Source organism: Cynoglossus semilaevis, chromosome 18 (assembly GCF_000523025.1).
Source record: "Cynoglossus semilaevis isolate Cse_v1.0 chromosome 18, Cse_v1.0, whole genome shotgun sequence".
Classification (NCBI taxonomy): Eukaryota; Metazoa; Chordata; class Actinopteri; order Pleuronectiformes; family Cynoglossidae; genus Cynoglossus; species Cynoglossus semilaevis.
In genome coordinates, this window is record NC_024324.1 from 10,682,442 (window position 1) to 10,706,169 (window position 23,728).

General features: G+C 38.9%; 2 protein-coding genes across 11 annotated transcripts in view; one reads left to right on the forward strand and one right to left on the reverse strand.

The window, feature by feature from the left end:
- The window catches only part of dtnbp1b (dystrobrevin binding protein 1b), a 25,547-nt gene extending 5,043 nt beyond the window's left edge, over positions 1 to 20,504 (forward strand). Inside the window, exons 2-7 of one of the 5 annotated variants that reach the window (XR_003052628.1) lie at positions 9,153 to 9,320; positions 12,199 to 12,342; positions 12,595 to 12,964; positions 14,029 to 15,575; positions 18,915 to 19,021; positions 20,302 to 20,504. Coding sequence is in view for 4 of the 5 variants with exons in the window: in XM_025065069.1 (XP_024920837.1) it covers position 7,271; positions 9,153 to 9,320; positions 12,199 to 12,342; positions 12,595 to 12,941 (660 nt within the window). In the remaining variant the exon portion in view is untranslated. Of the gene's footprint in view, positions 1 to 7,093; positions 7,272 to 9,152; positions 9,321 to 12,198; positions 12,343 to 12,594; positions 15,576 to 18,914; positions 19,022 to 20,301 lie in introns of those variants that run through there. The other 4 variants (XM_025065069.1, XM_025065068.1, XM_008331701.3 and 1 more) reach the window with 4 other exon arrangements.
- Positions 19,623 to 23,728, reverse strand: part of jarid2b (jumonji and AT-rich interaction domain containing 2b) — a 229,749-nt gene continuing 225,643 nt past the window's right edge. For all 6 annotated transcript variants that reach the window (XM_017041062.2, XM_025065065.1, XM_017041065.2 and 3 more), the window contains 5 exons: positions 23,141 to 23,323; positions 22,886 to 23,016; positions 22,614 to 22,800; positions 21,745 to 21,852; positions 19,623 to 21,628 (listed from right to left, as the gene is read on the reverse strand). In XM_017041062.2, coding sequence (XP_016896551.1) covers positions 21,380 to 21,628; positions 21,745 to 21,852; positions 22,614 to 22,800; positions 22,886 to 23,016; positions 23,141 to 23,323 — 858 coding nt within the window. In that variant the 3' untranslated portion in view covers positions 19,623 to 21,379. The remainder of the gene's footprint in view (positions 21,629 to 21,744; positions 21,853 to 22,613; positions 22,801 to 22,885; positions 23,017 to 23,140; positions 23,324 to 23,728) is intronic.

A 23,728-nucleotide genomic window follows, 5' to 3' on the forward strand; every position in this document is an offset into this window, starting at 1 on the left:
ATTTCTGTACTGGAGTTGTTCAAATATGGTGATTTGTGTCTTGTCTTGTCTCTTGGGAAAACATCATAAATCTCATATTTAGAAAAGTCAGGTAGGCAATATTCTTACTCAGGTTTTGCCCTTAACTTTAACTTAGAATTAACCAAAACCTTAAGGTTTAAAACTTTAACATTTTAAACTTTTAAATATTTTTTTGTATTTTGTTGTACTTAATTTAGGAAAAGTCCAGTTTAAGGAAAAAAAATAGCACAAAAGTCCAATCCCATTGATAAACTTAAGAAATACATTAAATTTAGGAATCATTTAGTTTTTCTAGTACATTTGTTTCTTTGAAACAATTTCTTATAGACCAAAGGTTTCAAGATCAAACATTTTGTCCTAAACTTGATAAAAATTCTTGTGAGTTAGAGGTCAGATTGTGACTAACACTGGAACCACAAGGACAGAGGAATAACATTAGAACAACAGGCCTCACCTACACGGTCATGATGCAGCAGCTGCTGTCCAGTAATGCAGTAATGCTCCAGGACAAATAGAGAGGAGGCTGCAGCAGGGGTTTGGAGGAGAGAGAGTAACGGTGAAAAGGAGAAAAGATGATATCAGAGAGAAAAATACTGAACCGACTTACACTGCCGCCGGTGTTTTGTGGACCAGTGTGGGTGTGTGGAGGAGTTAGTGTGTGCACGCGTGGACAGATTGGTGTCATGTTGCCTCATTGCGGTGCGACTGCTCTTTGTTTCTCCTGGCAAAATTAGGATTTTAACAATTCGTGCTGGCGCTAACAAGAGGACGCACCGTGACTGCAGATGGAGAGACAGAGGGGAAGAGAGAGAGAGAGAGAGAAAAGAGTTTGAAATTTTTTATATATACTTTTAGGAAACTTTAGTGTTAACTATGAAGAAAAACTAACTCACTTCAAACTTTTTATAAGATCAGCTGCACAGCCTTGACTATTTGTTTTGCAGTAGTACATTATCAGAAGATTTATCAAAATTTTCTTTGAATTATATATTTTTGTATATACAGTATATGATTATGTTGTATGCTACATACTGATATTTTTGTATATATATGATTATGTTGTATGCTACATACTTGTTGCTCATACAATACTTTCACCGTCAGAATGCTTCTTGAACTCAGTCTATCACACAGCACACACACACTATTACACACATAGACACACACACACACTTCCAGCAGCAGCTGCTTTAGCTGCTGGCTCTTCTATTGTTGCTGTGCAGTGTGAGGAGGAAATGAGGCTGCTAAATAAAGGCAGAGGTTTGAACTGGCAGGATTCCCAGAAAGAGGCAAAATCAAGATGGTCCAGCTGTGCAACAGAGTAACGTTCAACCATGAGATGGCAAACCTGAGAAATAACAAGTGGTGACACAGCTGATGCAGTTGTTAGTGCTGAGAGAGAAAAAAAAGCGAGAGGAGGTGTGGACCTGCCAGGAACCGTAGAGATTTTGGATTCCATGTAGGTTTGAATGATGGTAAAGTCCAAGTGTCTCGTTCTAGATGATCTCCAAACATCCACCTGATTACATTCAGTATAAATAATGAAAAAACTTGTTGCACATGTGTCAGAACATCAGAGCACAGATGCTTTTCTGGAAAGTGATGCATTATTTATGAGCTTTCTCTAAACGAGACCTACTGACAGCACACGTGACATGAGTCATCATGAAAAATGAATCAAAGATTGTGCATGTGTGTGGGCCTGGTATATACGGTAATGTAGTCTATGACATGAGACAAGACTGACATTACAGTGCCTGTGTGTTGACAGAAGTTAGTAGTAGTTATGGCTTTACTACATAAGCTGCATATACACTAGCATGGATGACGTCTCTGAAGCAGTGAAAAAGGCACAAAACAAACAGCTATTGGACCCTGAGAAAAGATGAATGAGGAACTGTGAGAAGGGCATAATAACAGACAAAAACTACACTCGTTCCTATCTCCATCATTTACGTCGGGCGAAAATGTATACAAAAATAATGTCAACGAGAAACTTTAAGAAATAAGCTCTAAAATCTTAATTGAAAATAAGTCAGTAGCAGTGGGCTCTGTTGTCAATTGGGTATCATGAACCTGCTACATTCTTAAAATGATATTTCTCTCTTACACTAATCAAAAGATTTAAAACTGTTTTATGCAAACATGAATAAAAGTACTATAAAACAGCAGGAGTTAACATATATTAACAGTCATGAATATGTTTGTGTATATAAAGCGTTACATAACAAAGGCATATTTCTTAGTACAGTTTGTCAAAAAAACTGTGCATATGTTGTACAAAAATAGGAGCGGTAACAGCGGTGATAGCAGTTTAGTTGAACATTGAGAATTTAAAGCAGACCTTCTTGCCTTCTGCCTCATCATCCTGGAATAAGAGGGTAACCAGGTCACTCTGGGAGATGTCTTCACTCAGGACCTGCGGTGGATTTTGCTGACGTAAGGCTGTATTTGTTGTACTTGAGAGAGAAAGAGATTTCATGCATTATGCATCAAATCCAGTGCCAACGTTGCACGGACTTAGGTGTTTATTCACACATATTTTATCCTTGAAAACAAAGTGCTGGTGTGTGTGTCTGGTACTATGCAGATTGGAACGTTTGCATACTCTCAGTGGTTCGATTCATTGATCATTTTCTACACACATGTATAATGTGTGTGTTTTAGGACACGTGAACCAACGCCCAGCTGCAGTACAGACGTAATACATATGTTTTAAAGGCTATCCTATAGCTACGTGGAGTCTCCCAGCTGCTTGGTTTTGTTTTAGCACAAGGTACATACAGTATGTTGAGTTTCCTGTACTCCCAGTTTAGTACATATGTTGAGTTTCCTGTACTCCCAGTTTATTCTTAGTCAGCAGAGGCTTTATGGAGATTCTACAGCCGCACTGTGCTGAGCTCCAGAGGGGCCAGGTCTCCTAATTTAGACATTAAGACTTGGTCATTATGTTGTTACCCTTCGTTTAACAAGACATCACCCTTATCGCCGCAAGTTAAATCCCCTTCAAGGCATGCAATTAACCTGACTCTTATCCTCTTTTTTTCTCCTCCACCACATCCTCCTCCTCCTATTTTTACTGCTCATTTAGCCTCTATTAACAGTCCACACTGGTTTTGATGAAGTATGCATTTTTAATTGTGTCCTGAGGAACAGAGTCATTTTTTTGGACTGTATTTAAGTCAATCATAATGACAGAGTTGACTGTAAGCACAGAGGTTAAAAGTGGGGAAAGAAGTGCTATAGTTCCATTCCCATTGTTAGGTAACTAAAGCTTATTGGTTGAACTTTGGCAGCACAGGGAATCCTTGCTCCCATTTTATCTCTAAGCACAGGCTGGAAGCCTTCATTGTTCATTAAGACACATTTAATCCTGGTTAAGCATTTAAAGAAAAAAAAACATTTTACATTCACTCTCAAGCCTCTAAACTAGTGGCCTTTTAGTGTTAAAAACAATGCAAACATTGTTCATATAGTCATGTGCAGCATTTAAAAACAACATCAGCAAACTACAAAGTTATTTTTAGGAAATAAATTGTAGAGGTGTGCAGTTTAGGTGACAGGTTTTGCAAAGGTTGGCAGTTTTCACACCTTCTTCTCTGCTCGACGGACAGACATTGTGTGTGACAGTGTACTGTCAGATAAACAACCCACTCACCGTCACCAGTAACACTGACACTGGTTCAGTGCCAAACAACTTCTTTCCACTTATTAGGTTTAATGGACTAAATGAAGTTTACAAGGATAATATTACTTTTCTGACAGTTGTATCTGTAAAATAAACATGTCATTCAGTCATCATTTTAATGTCTAACCAGTTGTGATATGTTAAAGGGACTATTGGAGTATTTCCAGGATGCTTTTATTATCTTGTATCTATGTAACTGTCTTTTGGCTAGCCTTTAGCTTATTTTATCTATCTTTCAAGGCAGTGGCATCTTGGACATTCAGGTTAACTTTTAATATTTCTAGGTAAGTGTTACCTAGATATAAATACATGTACTGTAGTCTGATTTTTAGCTATATAATACTTTGGATCATTTTATCTACCGCTTGGATATTTGTCAGCTATTTTTGAAAATACTTTATCATTAGCTCTACCTAGTTCTGGACAGACTAATTTCTTTGCTTTTTTAAAAGCAATTATCGCCGTTCAACTGCTTCTGACCTTCATTTTAATTATTTGTCATGGTTATTTTGAATCTGCTGTGACGAAGCTGACACCTTTGATTTACTCCACACTGTCAGTTCAAATGTTAACGTGTGCACATCGTTCAGCCTGTCTGAGTAAATTGTCGTTCCACTCCTCTGGATGTTGTTGTGTAACTGAGTGAATGACAAGCAGAAAGACAACCTTGACTTGTTTTTGAATTACCACCTGTGGTCCAGAGGAATTTTTTACAACAATTCTCACAGGCAGTTTTTGTGGTATATATACAGAGTGAGTCTTTGTGTCTTTTGGTGGCGTTGTAACTGTGCATGACTTAGCAAGAAGTGAGAAATCCTCCTACTGAGCTTCGCCTACATGTTGCCTGGTTACGCTCCTAACTAACGAAGCTGCTTCACTCTGTGTTTTGACTCCTACTCAAATCAGTGGTTGTTGGCTCAGAGAGGGGGGAAAAAGATGGAGCGAAAGAAGAGAGAAGCCTTGATGTGTGACATGAAGACTCGTGTAGATTAATGAGCTTCTGAGTGTTTCTCTGTTCTCAAAGGAGTGCAGGAGGCTTCATCTTCAGAACTGACTGTGTAAATTGAAACTGACCGTCGGTTCTCACTGTTTTATATCACAAAGACGACAATACCTTCTAATCAGTGGAACTCTTGATGTCCTTGTATTATGTTGCTTTTTAAGTGCAAGGACTTATGAAGCAAATCATCAGAATGCTGTTGATAAACAATTAAAAATCAACACCAATAATTATCAATACCTACACTTTTGAAATGTTTGTGAAACAAGACAGTCAGTTATAGCTGCCCTGCCCCCTTGTGGCGAAAAGGATTTGCAATGGACTTTTGTACGCTACTGCACTTGCTCTTTGGGAAGATTTTAAGAACTCCTTGGTGCAGTCTGCTGTTGTTTTGGTACAAGGTGTCCTTTTTCCTCACTTCAATTTCACTTTGCCTTTTCTAGTAAAGAGGGGTCAGTCAGGCCCGACTGTTTGGAAAGTCAGTGTTGTGCAGTAGGCCACGAGATGTGTTATCAATGATCAGCCAGCTGTTTTTTTTTTCTAATTGAAAGAAATTGAAAAAAATAAATAAATGTTGAAGTACTACCTGTAGTAGTTATCTGGAATTTTAGTATCTGGAAATTCCTCATACTGCAAATTTCAAGGTCAGTATGTGATATTGTCAGTGTATGTTGTCCTGAACACTCTGCTTACTTCTGATTCTCATTTACTGTGAAACTTTTTAATTAAAAACCAAAATGAGTGACAGATGAGGTGTCCTCTGTGGTTGCACTGAGGCCAAGGTAAAAGTGAGGGAAACAGAAACTGTACAACATCATCATCCACTTATTTACAGAATGCAAGCTTAGGACCTGAAATCAGAAACACCACGCAGCATATTTCAAAGTTATAATTTGTAAACATTTTAAAAGCAATGTATTCTAAGTTAACGTTCTGAATCAAATTTAGTATTTAAAACAGATATGAAGTACTGTCACGGTTATAACTGGTTCATTTCTTTGTGTGTCTGGTTAGAAGTTCCTCCCCGAGCATGACACTCATTTTTCTCAAATAGTGAAAAATTTAACCTCCCTCACATAAACTCTTTCTGTATCATCTGTCTGTTAACAGGCACAGTAAATGTGATCCGTGTGTCTACGTGACAGCGAGAAGGCGGTGATTGTGTGTTTGCTATTTACAGCACAGTCGGGGGGCTGCTTATAGCTGAAACCTAGGCACTTGAAAGACAGAGCGAGGCAGACATAATCTAAAAATGGTCACAAATGACTGAGCAGGGCTTGGAGATAAAAAAGGAGAACAGGCAGAATCAGACACAGGTTCCACTGCCTTTGCTCTTCCAGGGTTCACGGTGCTGTCTCAGAAAGTACCAACAAGGACAGTTATTTTAGAAGTGGTGGCGGTAACAGAAACGACCTTAGAACAGATCTGTTTGGGAGGTGGCTATGATGTAAAGTGTATGATTGAGTTATAATGAGTTTTAGAGGCTTTTATGGAAGAACAAAAGTAGCACTTTTATTGGAAGTTTTATCTGTGATCAATTACGGTACCAATACTTTTATCTGTACATAAAGTAAATACAATTTAAATGTGATGATGTTTCCATGCATCTACCCAATCATGCGTCAGCATAGCTTACAGTTAGAAACATCTAGAAATACATAATTATAACAGGATATTTTTAATGTTATTCACTCTTTATGTATACTACTATATTCTAAATAAAACGTCTTTCATTTTAACCCTAACAATTCTGTCTTAAAGTCTGGAAAGAGTTTCATTCATTGCTTCTGAAAAGGGAGCCTGGCGTGTTTTGAATGAAGTCAAATTAGCTCCTGTTGTAAGTAAATTCAAATTACCAGTGGCTGCACAAAGGAAATTGGTTGACCAATCATGTTTGACTAACAGACTCTAAGACTCAATTTGACTCCATTTCACCAAATCCAGAGCTTCAGCTTAGAACCCTGAGGATATGAATCGGCCTTGATGGCAGAGTGTTCTTACTTTATTTCTCAGTTGCAGACACTACTCTCAGGTTTAGTTACTGCATGTGTTTATACAGACACACATTTACATGTAAATGGAATGTAAAAGTGCATTCACAGTTCTGCTTTACACTTGTAGTCTCACCACACTTACAAAATCACACAGAAATTCACGCCTTACTAAATGCAGGCCGCACTTTAATGAGTGTCAAGACAGAAGCTCATTAGCAGCTTTGTGATAAAACACTTAGATATTGTGGTTCTTCTACCTTAAATGTTATATGTTTAAAATGTACAACCAGATGCACGACCACACACATACGCACCCTGACGTACCACCCCTCTTCCTGTGGGTTTTGCTTCCGGCATGTGATCACACACCACATTTCTCTACTGCAGAAAACAGAGTTGAGTGTATTAACGTTATGAGCCTCATTTCACCTGCATCTGTCTTTACAGATTGTTGTATGAACAAGAAGAAAAATATAATTTTATCTGATTTATCTACTGTTTACTTCCTCCGGGGTTTGTAGGGGTTAGATAGCCAAGAGTGAGCAAGAAGAAGAGTTGGAAAAAGTGAGTGAGTACATCTATATATACTTAAAATAAAAACTAAACATGGAAGAAGAAATGTTGTTTTCAGCATAAATACTTTGTTTTTGAAGGAAAAGATAATTGAATAAATCATCCATGCATTTTGTGCTTTAACTTTGCCCTTTTATACTTGATGTTATTTCATTTGACATCACCTTGGTGATTCACTGCAGCACAGCCTTGACTCCCATGAGTCATTGCCACATGTAAACTCACACACGAACGATGTTGTACAAGCGTGTAAACGACTTTTTGTGTAAAGCCGTGCACGTGTAAATTTGATTCTAGAACTCCACATGTGCTGGATAGTACAAGGTAGTGTATGTCTATTAAACTGAAATAGAACAGCTCATACAGGAACAAAGAGTGTACCTAATGACTTTTACATTGGCACTTACTGTAACTTATCAGCACAAAGTCAATTCCACAGGCTAATATAAGTTAAAAAAAAATAGTCCCTGTACTGGAGATACAGCAATGTGAGTAACAAGACACCAAGCACAGCACAGACACTTACACACTTGCAGCAAGTGTGTAAGAGTCTGTGCCTGTGTGGTGTGTGGAGACCAGCGTTGGGAGGTAAAGGAAGATGAGAAGTGATGGAGAAAGACATGGGGAAGTCAGATTAAGGAAATAAACTAGATACAGAGTAAGGAACGACTGAGAACGAGTAAGAGACGGTGAGTGAGTGTCTCCGAGGGCTTTTGGTGTGATGTTCATCATCAGTTGCTCCACTGGGATCCCTATGTTCCCTCTTAGCTGGCTCCCATCCCCTCCAGGGCCCAGTCTATTTTATCAGGGCTCTGGTCTGTGTGCAGACACCTGCTCTCTGATACCACAGTGGAGTCTACACCCCCGAGGTAGTGGGGTATTTCGATTTTTAGATGGATATTGGATATTGACTTTGGAAAGTGCCCTGGAGTGCAGTGAGGAAGCTGAGAATCATGTGAGGCCGGTGTTGGTTTTGCTCCGTCTCGCTGCTGATTGTACTTATTGTTGTGAGATTTGCTGGGCGAAAAATAGATCAATAACATTCAGAAGAAAAACACATAACATGAATGTTGCATGGCCAAAGTCAAAGGCAACTGCCCAAGGCATTCTGGCAGAAAGTCGACCCCTGAAAACAGCTGATTACATTGTTCCACAGAAACAGCACATTTGTAAAAAGACACTTAAACTTAATGACCAGCCAGGCAAACGACACTTCAATGTTGCCAGGGTTAGCAAAACCTTAACGGGACTTTGAGTTGGCGTAGGGCCAGGCAGCACTTATGTGACTTACTTGTCTAAGTGGGCTAAAAGGGCCCATTATGTTAACAGCTGACTATATGCAAGTAATTTACCAGCCTTTAATTATGCTGTGGATTTCAGTACATGTCTTGCAATAAGATGGTTGACTCTTATTTTTATATATTACTTCAAAGCAAATCGTTTGTACAATCAGTGCAGTACAATTTATATTTATATATTTATATATATANGTTGATGCCAATGCTTGGTCTTATGTAATGCTGTCATCTGTCAGAAGGACATAAGAAATCTGAAGAGACAGACTCCAGGCTCAAGTCGTGACAGAACACAAATGCGTAGACACACACATGAATCCTTCTGCCTGGTCTGTGCTGCCCATGCAGATTGTCCAGGTATCTGGGGTTCCCAGTACTGAGGTGAATGTAGACTTGAATTTTATAAAGTCATGTTTTTTTTATCAGTATCTCTTTTATTTGTGTATAAATACATATATATTCTTTGTGTTATCTGTTAAGATAAGTTTTATATTTTTAAACGAAAACGTATTTAGTAAGAGTATTTAATGTGTTTACTTGTACATCTGCCCTGAAAACCTTGTGTGTGGCTTCTTTTGTAGTGGAGCTGGATGCGGATCACCCTCAGAGAGTGCCTGGAACGGAACAGGGAGCGGTTCCACCTCCTCAGGTCAGGCTAAAGGACAGACAGAAGTTGTTTGAGGAAGCCTTTCAACAAGACATGGAGCAGTACCTGTCCACTGGCTACCTGCAGATCGCAGAGAGGAGAGGTGAGTAGGAAAAGTGCGGGAGTTCAGGCATTCTTCATTCTGTGTGGTGTCATTTTAACAGCGTGTCAGTTCATGTTCTCTCGTAGTTCTGTGCTTGCAGGGGAAACAAAAAGCAAGTGTGTGTGCTTCAGTATTTAGGTTTATTGTAACGACTCTGGAGGTAAATGCCAAAGCACCCAGGATTTAAACAAATTAACTCCAAACCCCAGATGCTATCAACCACCCACGTCACAAGATTTAGCCGGAATGGCTCTGTGCAGTGAGCGCTTGTCACTAAACACACAAGCTGTGTCGTTACTGTGAAAAATGCCGTGCTGCCGTATCAGAGAATTTCCATACAGATATATTTCCCCTCCCTTAGGATTGCACGGAGAATTCTGCTGCAGTTTGCCTCATGCATTACTGCTAAATGTCTTTACTGGAATAACCATACCATGTGAAATTATGAGCTCTGACGATGTAGTGGACTCTAACAGAACCAGAGTTGGCGATGTGATTTTCCTTCTTCCACTCACGTGTCCCCCTTCCTTAATCCTCCAGAAATGGCTTGTTAAAGAGGATTGTGGAGCAGTGGATATGGAGGAGGGGGTGGAGGAAAGACGAAGAAGCAGGAGAAGAGGACCTGAGGTTTTTTTTTCTTAAACTAAATATCAGAGTTGATGCACTTACGAAAATATTCATTACGCCACAGTAGTGAGAAAAACATGTGTGGACTTCATGCAGTCATAGTAAAAAATAGGTGTTTACTTTCAGCCCAACACGTCAGACGATGTGATTCACATTATGAAGCCAAATGTGAGCTGTTAGGGAAAAAAAAGAGAGAGAAACCGTAACAGATGCATGGGAATAAGCAGTTATAATTGCTACACCAGAGCGTGTAATTATTTACAGAGAATGCTCACATTATCATTGTGGCGAAACACATCTGAAAATAAGCGTGAATTACCGCTGAATATCACAGCACATAGTGACTCATTATCCCTCCGTCTCTGCAGCAGAATGCAAAATGTACAGCTGGGGACTTTGAGGAAGAGAGGATTAAAGAAATGGAGAGAGCCCAGAGGAAGAGAACAGGGACTGTGGAAGTCGTACACAATCAACAGCCATAGGCAGGGGTCGTATAGACTAATGCTGTATACATATAATACACTCTCTGGGGACAAAAGACAGTCTACTCCCAGCAGGAAAACCTTTTGTGAAAGGCCAGCGTGTGGCCTAAAGAAGAACATGGTGGAGGCAGCGACGTGGAAACAATGCTCTCAGTGCATTTATGATGCACTCTGAACAAAGGCCGTCAATCATACATACATGTATGGATTTGTTCACAGGGCATGTGCATTTATTTTTGTTCATGTGCAGGAAAGAAATTGCTCCTCTTTGGGCTAAGATATGAATTGAGGTCTTGTCTTCTGTGGTTTCCTGATTCTGTGACAGTTTATAGAGAATGGACACAACTGTCAGGATACATTGTTAAACCCTGGAACTACAAGGAAATGCAGTGATGTTTCAGGAAATCCACTTGCTTTCTGGGGCTTTATTTTCACAGTCTATAAAACAAGAAAGTAATTAGTGAGCACTGACATTTATTCTGAAATAAGTAAAACCTGAATCAAAATTAGACGTAGTATTGCTATAGCTAATATTTACACAGAAATAAAGCCCAGAATTTCCTGTTAATGTATTTAAGGCCAGTGAGATGAAAACTAGAGGCATCTGAAAAGTGTAACACTATCTTCAGTTGGAGTGTTTTCTTATTATTACACAGTGATGCTGTTTGTTTCTATTTTAAGGACATTGAACAATGTCCGGGGGAAGTAATATCATCCTTCTCTTTCTTTTTCTCTCTCTCTCCCTCCCTCCCCTCTCTCTCCCCCTCCCTCCCCTCTCTCTTCCCCCTCCCTCCCCTCTCTCTTCCCCTTCCCTCCACTGTGCTGCCCTCCTCTGCTCTCCTCATTTCCTTGAGGTACAGTAGCCAATGACAGCTTTCCTCAATGCTAAATGTGCTGGACGATTATCTCTCTTTTTCCTCTTGTGTTTTTACATCTACGCTCACCCCACCACACACTCCTGAATTTCTGAACCTAAATAAGATATGATCAGTATAATCAGGTATTAAAAATAGAAATGTTTTAGATGTGACCGATCACTCTTACTTTATTATTCTGTGACCTGTCTAAAACCTCATGCTAATAAGAGTAAATTAAAGACATCACTGATAATGTTCCAATAAATATTATAATTAGGACCAATGTAATCAATACATTTAATCTGATGAATCAAAGGGTAGCCTTAAGCTAATCAGGATTAATCAAGATTAATAGTCATGTCTGACCTGCAGTTGAAGCCTCTACAAACACATGCTGGCTAAGAGAAGGTATTTTAAGCATTAGGTGATTAGGTGAAACAATATAAAGACACACACACACACACATCATTTCTGCTAGAGTTTAATGTTGTCAAAAATGAGCTCCTGGTTCCCTAGTCTGCAATTAATACTTAATATAATAAAAAGAAATACACTTTAAAAAGCAGTTTGTTGGGAAATGTATATAGCCACCTTAAACTAGCACCATCAAATATATCAGATTTTACTGCATGTTGAAGACATGGACCTGCTAGTGCTAGAAATTACTTTTACTGAACAAATATCCCTAATGACATCGTCAGCATTGCTTGTCGCCTTCATACACAGCTCCCTAAACACAATGACATTTGCAAACCCATCATTCGTGTTACTGCTAACAATAATGTTTCATGTTTACAAGATGCTTCAAATGTTGCCCATCTTCCGTATATCCATTTGCTACTTCCTTATAAATCATGCTGTGAAGAAATAGTTGATATAGATGTTGATGAATTGTGTGTCTGGTCTTTTCAGAGCCAACAGGAAGCATGTCATCCATGGAGGTAAACGTGGACATGCTGGAGCAGATGGACCTGATGGACATGTCTGACCACGAGGCCCTGGATGTGTTTCTTCACTCTGGAGGAGAGGACAACAGCGTTGCGTCACCTGTGACTGGTATAGTTAATGGATATACATGGTTACTTCTCATTAGAGAAATAAATATGATAAAAAAAAGTAACATGAAGATTGATGAGCAGAACGCCTAAACGTGAAGCACATGTACCATCTGTCCACAGCTATGAGGAATAGTTTGCATTAAACAGCTGACAGCTTGTGCTTCTTTAAAAATGTTTTGATCAAGGTGAAGTTTGGCTGTTTTATTCAGATAGCTGAACACATTCCCTACATATACCTTTACTTTCTCAGCTCCTGATGTCGAGTCGTTCACCACAGAGATCAGTCTCCAGGTTCCTACCCAGGCAGAGTTACGCCACAAGCTGTCTTCACTCTCCTCCACCTGCACTGACTCAGCCAGCCAGGACACAGAGGCTGGGGAGGAGGAGGAAGAGGATGAGGAGGAGGAGACTGAGCAAGCTGGAAGAGGACGAGGAGGAAGAGGTGATGGAGGATCAGTAGAAGGAATGAGAAGAAGGCCACCTGTGGTCGTGACCCAGGATGAGGAGGAGGTGCAGCCTGACCCAGTGTTGGTAGACAGAGAGGACCAAGAGGGGCAGAGCAGCAAAGACTGTAAGGGGAGTAAGATGAAGAAGTGAGGAGAGAATGTATGGATTATGACGTGAGTACACAGAGCTGCCAAATCAGAGCAGGAACAACACTGGCTAATTTTTACAACTACAGTATACAAGCTGTCGTAGTGAAGTGTAACACATGAAAGAAAGTACAGCGAAGGTGTTCTTACTGCCAGGAGAACAGAACATTTGAGTCAAATCCTGTTAAAAATGTTGCACAATCAGAATATGTTAAAGACCTTAATTAAATTCCATTAAATTAATTACATGCCACTAGATGTTGCTAAATCCCACAGACTGTACAGTTGTTACTTACAACTAAGTAACTGAGAATACAAAGTAACTGTCATTATCAACAAATTGACCTGTTCCTGAAGGGAACCAAATTCCCTCTACAACCACTAGAGGATGCCCTGTACCACCAGTGGTAGACACACCATAGTTTGACAACCGCTGACAACTATTTAAGATGAATTTTGTGTATCCCAATTCTCTATTTCTTTTTATATAAAGATGTCAGAAAAAATGTAGTTCAAAATTATTATAATTTTCAATTGAAGTAGACTTCACAATGAGACATTATTGACAATTACAGTGTAAACTTGGTCTAAAATATATTGGTCAACTGATAATAATAATCAAAGCTTTGTGTTCACTTTTTGACCTAGAGCTGCCATCTGGTGGAGTTGTGCAGGTCCTGCTCATCTCTGTCATTATTTATTTTTTCAATGTAGGTTTAAGTATTGATTGGTAACACTTCACAGAGGAAGGAACACAGTTAAATCAGAGTTTATTATGGTGTGACATCCACACAGGACAGTATTTTTAAATCCTATGCCGGTGTCCTTTTCTTATCTACAGTCTATGATCCTGTCAAGCTTTTAGCCAGTGCTATCCACAGTACCCAATATTTGATCATGTGTTTTCTTTCATGTGTTTCCTATTTATTTGTAGTGAATTATTCTGTGTAAATACATACAAAGAAAACTGTTTTTGACAGCTACATCGTACAGTAACCCACACACAGAGAGAGAGAGAGAGGAACCATCACCAGCTTAGATAACATGGTCCAGTGCTGTCATAACTGTTCAGTGTAACTTCTTTTTTTCAGCAACAAAAGTAGTTGCTGAAGCAAATAAAGAAAATAGAAGAAAGAAGAAGAAACCATTTTGGATGAAGTGATCTCAAGAACAGCAAACATTGAACAATTAGCACAAGGACTTGACAAGTGATGATTGTTTTTTGTTTTGTGTGATAACTTTATTGATGGCTGAACCCCCAAAGCTTATAATATTCTTCATTATTTGACATGTACACAACAACCGTGGCATTAATATTTAATAAAATCCCCAATGGCCACAAACTTCAACCAAATTTGTCCCTAAAGCTGACGGAGATGTTTGGCTCACGTTCTCCATATCTGCACTACCAATGTCAGCCACTAGAGGCCCGCAGTATATTGATACTGTACAGGAGGGCCAAGCACGATAACAGTTGCACTTATACCATAGTTTCATGGGCTGCATAGTATACTAGAAAAGGTTTTGAAACCCCCCAAATATAAACCAACTCAAACATCACTGAGCGAAATTAACCACCAGGGTGGAAAATACAACAGTTTTAAAATGAGAGTTTTCCATCTGGCAACACTGGAGCTTCATAGTTGTCATGTGTATTGTAGTCTCTTGACAGTGGATTTGACACCACATGATACTACAAATGTGAAATATCGTACATGTGCCAGAGTAGTATAAATTTACCTGAAACACACACATGCAAGTGGGACCAAATCAATGTTTGGACTCTGTGCTATGCACCGAATAAAATTTAGAAAGTTCAACCATATCCCAATCTTTCCTTTTGTATAAAACAGTTTTGAATATTGTGCAGTGTGACATCATTCCTTATTATGTATCCCCCCCCCCTTCCTCCTGCTGGTAATAAATGTTGTCCAATGTTCATCTAAGCTTTTCTGAGACAAGTTCAAGACCAAAATGTAAGCAGGGTTCTAGGGTTTGAGCCTGGTAATGTTCCTCCTCTGAATCACAGTCCTGTCTGAGCTCTCACCCTTGGATGAGGTAAGTAATATATTGAAAAATGTTGGAGTGTTACTGTATATTTAGAGAGTGGATGTGTCAGGTCACTGTGAATGGTAAATATGTGTCTAGTGTATGACTCAATTAAGTACTTAATAATTAATACAGACTACAGAATGTACTTAATACTAATTATGCAGACAACAGACTGTGCTTCTTATATGTATATCTATATATATATATATATATATATCAGGCTACTGTCAGAATCAGTGACTTTTTTCAATATCTTTATCGTTATTATTCATAAGGTGATACAAAGTATTCTGTTCGACATCTGTGGATTGTGGGAGCCTACAATGAATAGTGACGAGGTTTGTCGTCACTCTCGTGCAGTTACGTAGAGTGATTTGATTGGATGGTCAAAAAACGCACTTCCTCGAATCTAGGTAACTGCGTTTAGCCACTTTCCTCTTCTGTCGAGCGGATATTTTTTGCCAAAAGTGAATTAAAACTACTTACTTACGACAGGACAGACTCAACTTCCTGTGTTAACGAGGCAACTCTGAACTCTTCTAAAGGAAAGAAGACGAATTTCGTGTTGAACTAATAAGAGGTTTGGGTGAGTAAAATGATATTTATTTTGTCTTTTTATCATATTGTAATATTATGATGCTATTGTTGCTTGTCAGCAGACAGTATTATGTCAAATTTGTGTTTTGTTGGTTTGTCGCTTTGGTAATGGCGTCATTACGGCTACACGGGTTATCAAGGATAGAACGACTCGTTTCACTACATGTCTGCAAAATATTGGTAGTTTGTATTAAAATTATGACATTTCAGTGTTTGTACGTAATGACTGTGGACTCTTTTGGTGTATTGGTAAAATAAATAGGACCCAGGGAATGACGTTGAAGGCAGCTTTACGCTGGAGACAGGAGTAAAAGGACACAAGTGATATTAATTAGGCTATCGCGGGGGGCGGGGCGGGGGGAGGAGGAAGAAGGCGGGAAGTGGAGCTGTTGAGAAATGAACGGGAAAGTAAAGGTAATTATCAACCGTTAACATTCGTGGATAATGTCTTTATTTGAAGTTTGCTGTGCCATTTAGCCATTTGTAATTTTGTAACTTTACTTGTATTTTATTGACTATTTTTACTGAATGCTGCTACTGCGTTTTACTGTATACATGTACTACCTCCTGGTATCTTTTTACAGTGTGTTTACAGTTTACATTACGAGGTTGTTTTTCTTTATATATTATATCATATATATATATATATATAAACTTCTGTTGTGGTGCATAGTGGCTAGGTGGGAGAACCCTCAATTTTGTTGTACCCCGTGGTAAAATGACAGTAAAGACTGTTCTATAATATTTTTTGTTAGAAATCTAAAAGAAAACTTATATAATACTTAATATACACCTGCGTTCACAATTAGGAGCAAGAACTTGCATTTTGAGTTATTTTTTTAACTTATACATATAAAGATTATAGTATAGGAGGTTATTTTTTCAATGTATACCTGTTTGGTATATATTTTTATTTGCTAGGACAAATTATTTACATGGGAGCACAATTTTAATTTTTTTGACAAAATACAGTGGGCTAAGGCATAAGTCAATTGTTGATATGTCAAAATGTGATTTACTAAATTTCCTAATTAATTTCTAGCACTTTTTTAATCTATGAGCATGATTTGGGGTAACTTATTGCAATTAGAGGCATTTATGGAATTTTTTTGCATTTTTTGGCTAAAGGCATACTGTGCATATTGTGTCAACATTTGACATGTCAGTGTGATTTTCTGAGTTTCTTTTATAGCACTTTTTTTTACATATGAGTATATTATGGGGTATTTTATTGCAATTGGAGATATTCTAGGATTTTTAAATAGTTTTGCATTCTTTGGCAAAAACCATATTGTAGCATAGTAAGGCTTTTTGTGTCAGTTTTGACACATGAGAATGTAATCTTTGATTAATATTAATTTCTGACCCCAAGTATTGACATATGAGCATGTTCTGGGGCATTTTATTGCAATTGGAGCCTTTTTGGAATTTTAAATATTATTAAATATATTGAAATATAGGCTATTTTTGGTCAACTTTTTACACGTAAGGATGTGGCTTTTTAACTTTCATTCGTAGGAGGAATTATTTACATGGCCAAATCTTTTCATAGTATATTAGGTTTTGAAAGGTTTTGAAACCCCCCAAATATAAAATATTTTTGATTTCTTCCAACTCAAACATCACTGAGCGACCAAAATGTAAGCAGGGTTCTAGGGTTTGAGCCTGGTAATGTTCCTCCTCTGAATCACAGTCCTGTCTGAGCTCTCACCCTTGGATGAGGTAAGTAATATATTGAAAAATGTTGGAGTGTTACTGTATATTTAGAGAGTGGATGTGTCAGGTCACTGTGAATGGTAAATATGTGTCTAGTGTATGACTCAATTAAGTACTTAATAATTAATACAGACTACAGAATGTACTTAATACTAAATTATATATAATTTTTTTTCACATCAGTTACTGCCACAGAAAACTTTTTGAAAAGCAATATACGCCTGAATTTAAAATTAAGAGCAAGAACCTGCTTTTTGAGTTATTTTTGGAACTTATAAAGATCATAGTATAGGAGGTTTTTTGGTCAAATTATAGTTTGGTATATTTTTTATTTGCTAAGACAAATTCTTTACATGGGAGCACAATTTTCCTCTATGTTTATGGCAAAAGTCACACTGTGGGGTAAGGCACAACTCAAGTTTTGACATGTCAAAATGTCATTCTAAATTTCTAAATTTATTTCTAACAATTTTTGAACATCTATGAGCATGATTTGGGCTAACTTATTGCATAGTTGTTTGTATAGGTCATACAGTGGTAAGGCATTTTGTGCCAACATTTGACACGTCAGAATATGATTTTCAAAATTTAGTTTCTAGCACAAATTCTTTACATATGAGCATGTTTTGGGGTATTTTCTTTTTGCAGTTAGAGGCATTAGTTAAGCTTTTTGAGTCAGTTTTGACACATCAAAGTTTTATTTGTTTTTATATTCATTTCTGACATGTTTTGGGGCATTTTATTTCAACTGGAGCCTTTTTTAGAATTTTTAATTTTTATAAGCATTTTGTCAAAAGCCATGCTGTAATAAAGTAAGGCTTTTTTAATCAGTTTTGAATCAGATTTTTCTATTCTATTTTTCTATTAATTTTTAACAAAAAAAATTACATGAGCATGGTTTGGGGCATTTTATTGCATTTGGAGGCATTTTAGGAATTTTTAGTGTTTTTATTTATGTTTTGGTAAAAGCCATGCTGTATCGCAGTAAGGCTTTTTGAGTCAGTTTTCACATGCAAAAATTAGATTTTTTTCAAAATTAATTTCTGACACCATATTTACATATGATCACATTTTGGGGCCTTTTATTGCATTTGGAAGCATTTTAGGAACTTTTTTGCATTTTATCAAAAGCCATCATGTAGCATAGTAAGACTTTTTGTGTCAGTTTTGACACATGAGAATGTAATTTTTGATTAATATTAATTTCTGACCCCAAGTATTGACATATGAGCATGTTCTGGGGCATTTTATTGCAATTGGAGCCTTTTTGGAATTTTAAATATTATTAAATATATTGAAATATAGGCTATTTTTGGTCAACTTTTTACACGTAAGGATGTGGCTTTTTAACTTTCATTCGAATTATTTACATGGCCAAATCTTGTCATAGTATATTATACTTTCTTGGTCAATTTATGAGAAAGTTGAACTTTTTGGTAGATTTAGTTGGGAATAACGTTGGTGCGCATTTGGGTGCATAAACTTAAATGTTGAGGATTCTTTTGTAACTTCTTAATTTAGAAAATTGCACAAAAAAAAACCATAAAAAAAGACAAAATGTTATATATATAAAAAACATTTTATTTATATACATAAATGCCATGTGTTGCAGGTCAGCCCGATGGCACAGGGGTCAAGTATCAGTGCTGCCAGCAGTCCCTGTGAAACTATCAAAATAATAAGTTACTGAAGTCGATACACCAAGACAAACAAAAACAGGTAAGAAAGAACTCACTGTTAATTGTTGGTAAGTTTTTATTAAACCTTAAGTACAAACTGCAAAAGTAAAAAACTTGTCAATATAACCAACATGAGACTCTCTTTCCAAGTGGAGGGAAAGGCCGAGATGCGGCACTAATAAATTAAGTCACCAGAGACCCCACCATGAGCAAGTATTTTATACTGTAGAAAAATGGAAGAAAGAAAAAACTCAATACAAGAACCGATAAACAAAATCTTGTCAGAATAAAACATATTTTAAGGCCATAAAAACTTGACAACCACTTTTTTTTCTATTGTTGAAAACACCCGATGTGGTATTTCTTTAAATAGTCCTAGAACAGTTCAGTCTTCTGTGAGGGACGACAACCAACAAACTGGATTATAGCATTTTTCTTGACAGTCTCCACTGGCAAGCTCAGTGCAACATGAGTAGCTACTACATCGTTGTTGAATTTTCAGTAATGAAAATGTAAAAACCCATTTTTTAATTTTTTTTTTATTTTTTTTTTTTAGTGAACATATCTTTTTCCCTTTTCTTTAAAAAAGTAAAGCTAAACAAACAAAACTAGGTTTGGGTGGGTGGGTTTTTTGGGGGAGGTGGGGAGTCATTGGCTACTCAATTTCTTCTTTCTTAGTGATATAAGCAGCACTTAAAAATATTATACACGTTTACCAGAGCAACCCTGTAAGCATCAAACTCACACGAATGAAGAAAGGGAAAAATGTAAGGCTTTTTCTTCATCAAGCGCACTCTTCTGGAACTTTGTCTCTTGATTCCATCCATCCTTCCTTCCTTCCTTCCTTGCTTTCTTTCTTTCTTTCCTTGTCTACCCCAGAAAAAGGCTCAAGTATTTAAAGTAATTTACAGTTTTTATGTACATAAAAAAAAAGGTTGATGTTCTGGTTTTGTTGGACTTTTTTTCCTCACAATAAACCTGAAAAATTGGAACAAACTCAAAAAGCCCAAAACGCAATTAACAAGTAAAGTAAAGGAAAAAAAAACAAACACCAAACTTGTATTTGATATTTCACATTTTACACTCAGACTAGTGGCTCTACTTGAGATAACACATCAGATCAACAAAAGTAAAAAAAAAAATCAATAATAACATAATAATTAATGTTGACTGGTGCAGGTGAAACAAGAGGACTGGAAGAATGGAATGTTAACACGATTGCACATCTAGAACCAGAAAAGCCTGGGAGCTCTTCTGCCCTGTGGAGTGGAGGGGGGGCAGTGGACACTAACCCCAGATTTTTACATTTGTGTTTTACAGTAATCCATCAGCACCAAGAATAAAATATGGACCTCCCTGCTACGATTCAGGCACAGTTTTCACTTGCTAGCAAAGGAGGGGGCGCCTCCATACGACCAGGAAGCGAGCAATGACCCGTGGTGGGTCCAGCAGCTGCAGCTCTGCCTCATCTCACGTCCACCGACGAAGAGAAACGTCCACACTGACAACAACAACAACAAAAAAAGGTACACAGAAAAAAACTAGAAAAAGCAAATCTAAAAACTCAATCAGACGGTGAATATACATCGCCAACCAACATCGTGTGTCTTTTCAAGTTTTTACCTCGCGTCATCGAAAACCCCCGTTTCTTTAAAAATAAAAAAAGCAGGAGCTGCATCGAGAACATCTAAAATCAAAACATTTAATCATAAAAAAAAATCAACTGCTCTTCCTTCAAACCAAGGACAGAGAAACTTTGGGCGACTACTGTACGTTATATATATATATCCTTTCAGACGGGGGGAGGGAGAAGGAGAAATAAAGGCCACCTTTTCACTCGTCCCACGTTCACTGTTTTGATTTTTTCAAGCAGGTTCAGTCTCAGAGAGAAACACGTGGAGAAAAAAAACAAAACAACAAAAACAACTTTACCCCTTTTTCTTCAAATGGGAGGGATGAGGTAATGGCTACAAAAAGGGGTGTTGTCTAGTCGTGGTGGGAACGTGACACTTAATGCTAATGAAGTTTTTGAGGACGACCATATGACAGATGGATGGCAGGGGGTGCTCTAAATCATCCAGAATAAAAACTAATTCTTCTTTCACTCTAGTGCAAAAAAGACAACTTGTTTTTCTCTTTCCTTCCCGTTTCATATAAACAAGCTTGTCGTTCTAGGGGGCAGCTGAATTTATTTTAGAGGTGGGGGCAGAGGTCACATGACCATATTTAAAAAAAACAAACAAAAAAAACAATCTTAAACATTGAGCGACAGTGGAGGGGTTGGATGTGATCCTGCTTTAAGTCAAAATAAGGAAACAAGGGAGTGGAGGGAGGTGTGTGTGTGTGTGTTAGAGGACACACACAGAGTGGGTGTGTCACGTCAGGTCGTCTGCCCGCCTCAGGATACGGCCGCAGCCTTGGGCATGTGGGCGGAGGACAGGCGAGCCAGGGACACCTCCACAGGGGCCCGCTTCCGTGGGCCACGCTTGGCCGGCGATGCTTTGGCGGGGTTTAAACCGAGACACGGTTCTACTCCTCTTTCTAGTCCTCCACTGACGACGACTCTTTCACCTCCTCCCAGGTTGACACTGCTGTTCTTCAACATGGCTCGACCACACACCTGGGTCACCAAATGGTTGATTTGTTCCTGAGGTGAGACAATCATTTACAACGTTTAGTCACAGAAGTTCCAGCTCTGCTCTTCTGGTCTTCTGTAAACCCTGTCTTTTCTGCCCCCTCGTGGACACAGGGAGAACTACTCACCTCATCATATCGGTACATCATCTTCAGGCCTCTGCAGGACTTGTGTTTCTCCACATACCGCAGAGCACACTCCAGACAGAAGACCACGTTCTCCGTCTCCTGAACCACCTGCACACGCAACAAATACAGGTATGTACTTACTGACAATACTAATACTTCATTGATTACCACACAGTGGTACTGCTTTACTAAAATCACACTTTCTTCCTCTGTAAATGTGTTTTCAGAGACTTGTGGATCAACCTGAGAAAAAAGAGATCAAATGCTATTAGTAAGTTTTGTGCTTAAGCTTTTTATTTTCCTCCTATATTCTATATTGTCTATATCCTTATATATCTTTAAGATATATAATTAGCTAGTCCTGACACTAGACCACTTTATATGTGGTTAACTTTGGCTCTTTATCAGTAACTCTTAATCATATGCATATATAATTTAGTGGATCACCAGAGTACTTTGGCTCTCTCTAGTGGTACATGGATGAAAGTGATTTTCCTTTAAATTCAGTCACTTTGTGGTTACATACAGTTTTTATAGACTTGCCAATAGTAGTAGTAGTGGTGGTAGTGGTAGTGGTAGTAGTAGTAGTAGAAGTAGTACTGTGTACTTTTGGCTGATAAAGTGTCTAATCATTAATATGGAACTAATTATCTTCCCAGTGTAACTGGGCTCAGCCTAACACTGTAGTTGTGAGCTGCTGTATTTGGATGTTGTTACACTGGTGGTGGTTATATTTGCAGAAGTGATGCACAGGGTAAAGACTTTGAAAAGCAACGTCACAGTCTTTATTCTGACAAAACACAAAGTCTTTAAACAGCTCAGAGGAGGCTCTTGTTACTGCAGCTGAACAGTTGACCCACTGCCCTCACCATGGACAGGTAGCAGAGATGCTGACAGATCTGACAGCGCCTCTCTGAGGATTCCAGTGCTAGCCATTTCCCACGGGGCTTCTTGCGTCCCTCCCCGGGCCCCAAGCTGCTGTCGTGCACGCCGTAGCGAGCGGACGAAAGCAAACCGGCCTTGTAAAGTTCCTGCCGTTGGTGCAGCTCTATGTTCCTGTTGAAGTGAAGGACAATCAAAGGTCAGTGGTGTGTTGAGGAAACCAGTGAATGGTCTGTTTGCTCTCCTCCAGCCTCCCCACCTGAGATCTTTGAGGAGGGCGGAGATGGTGGTGAGGAGAAGGCCGTTGTCCCGCTTGGACTCTGCTGTGGCGATCTGGTACAGTAGCTTCTCCATGGAGAAGGGTTTGGCTATACGACGACATTTGAGGTCCTGACACAAAACCAGGAAGAACTTAAGGTGAGAACTTCCTTTAACCTTTAAGAAGCAGTTGTTATGGCAACAATCATTTCCTCAAACAAAACTTAGGTTGTTTTTTTTTTAACCTTCCACTGACCTTTGCAGCCTGGTAACCAAGGTTCATCCAGTGTGGTGTGGCAAAGTGCACAGTCTCTGACACGCTGTAGCCACAGCACACCTTAGAGACAAAGGCACCGGGGAAGCAGACCACAAACTGACCGCTGCGCTGGACCGTACGATGAACTCTGATTCCTTCACGGCACAGCACCTCAGGAGAGATCTGGAGGAGGAGAAGAGGAGGGTAAGAGGGGGTTCAGCAAGGGGGGGGGGGGGGGGGGGGCCCCCCCCCCCCCACGGGCGGGCGGAGGTTCATATTCTCCTCCCATCTCCTGTTTCCACCTCCCCAGGAGGGAGACTCCTACTTTTTCCTCCCCTTGGGGGAGTAAAAGGAGATGAAAGGGGGAGGGAAGGAGTCTCCCCTCCCCCCTTTCACCTCCTTTTACTCCCTCAAGGAGTCTCCCCCCTTTCACCTCCTTTGTCTCCCCTCCCCTTCGGGGAGACTCCTTAAGAGGGGAGTTAAAGGGGTTAGAACAATAACCATTGACAATAATATTAACAAAGTCCCCTTCTTTATTCTGACTTAGGTGTTTACTGAGCCTTTCACCTCCCCCTGCTCCCCCTGTTC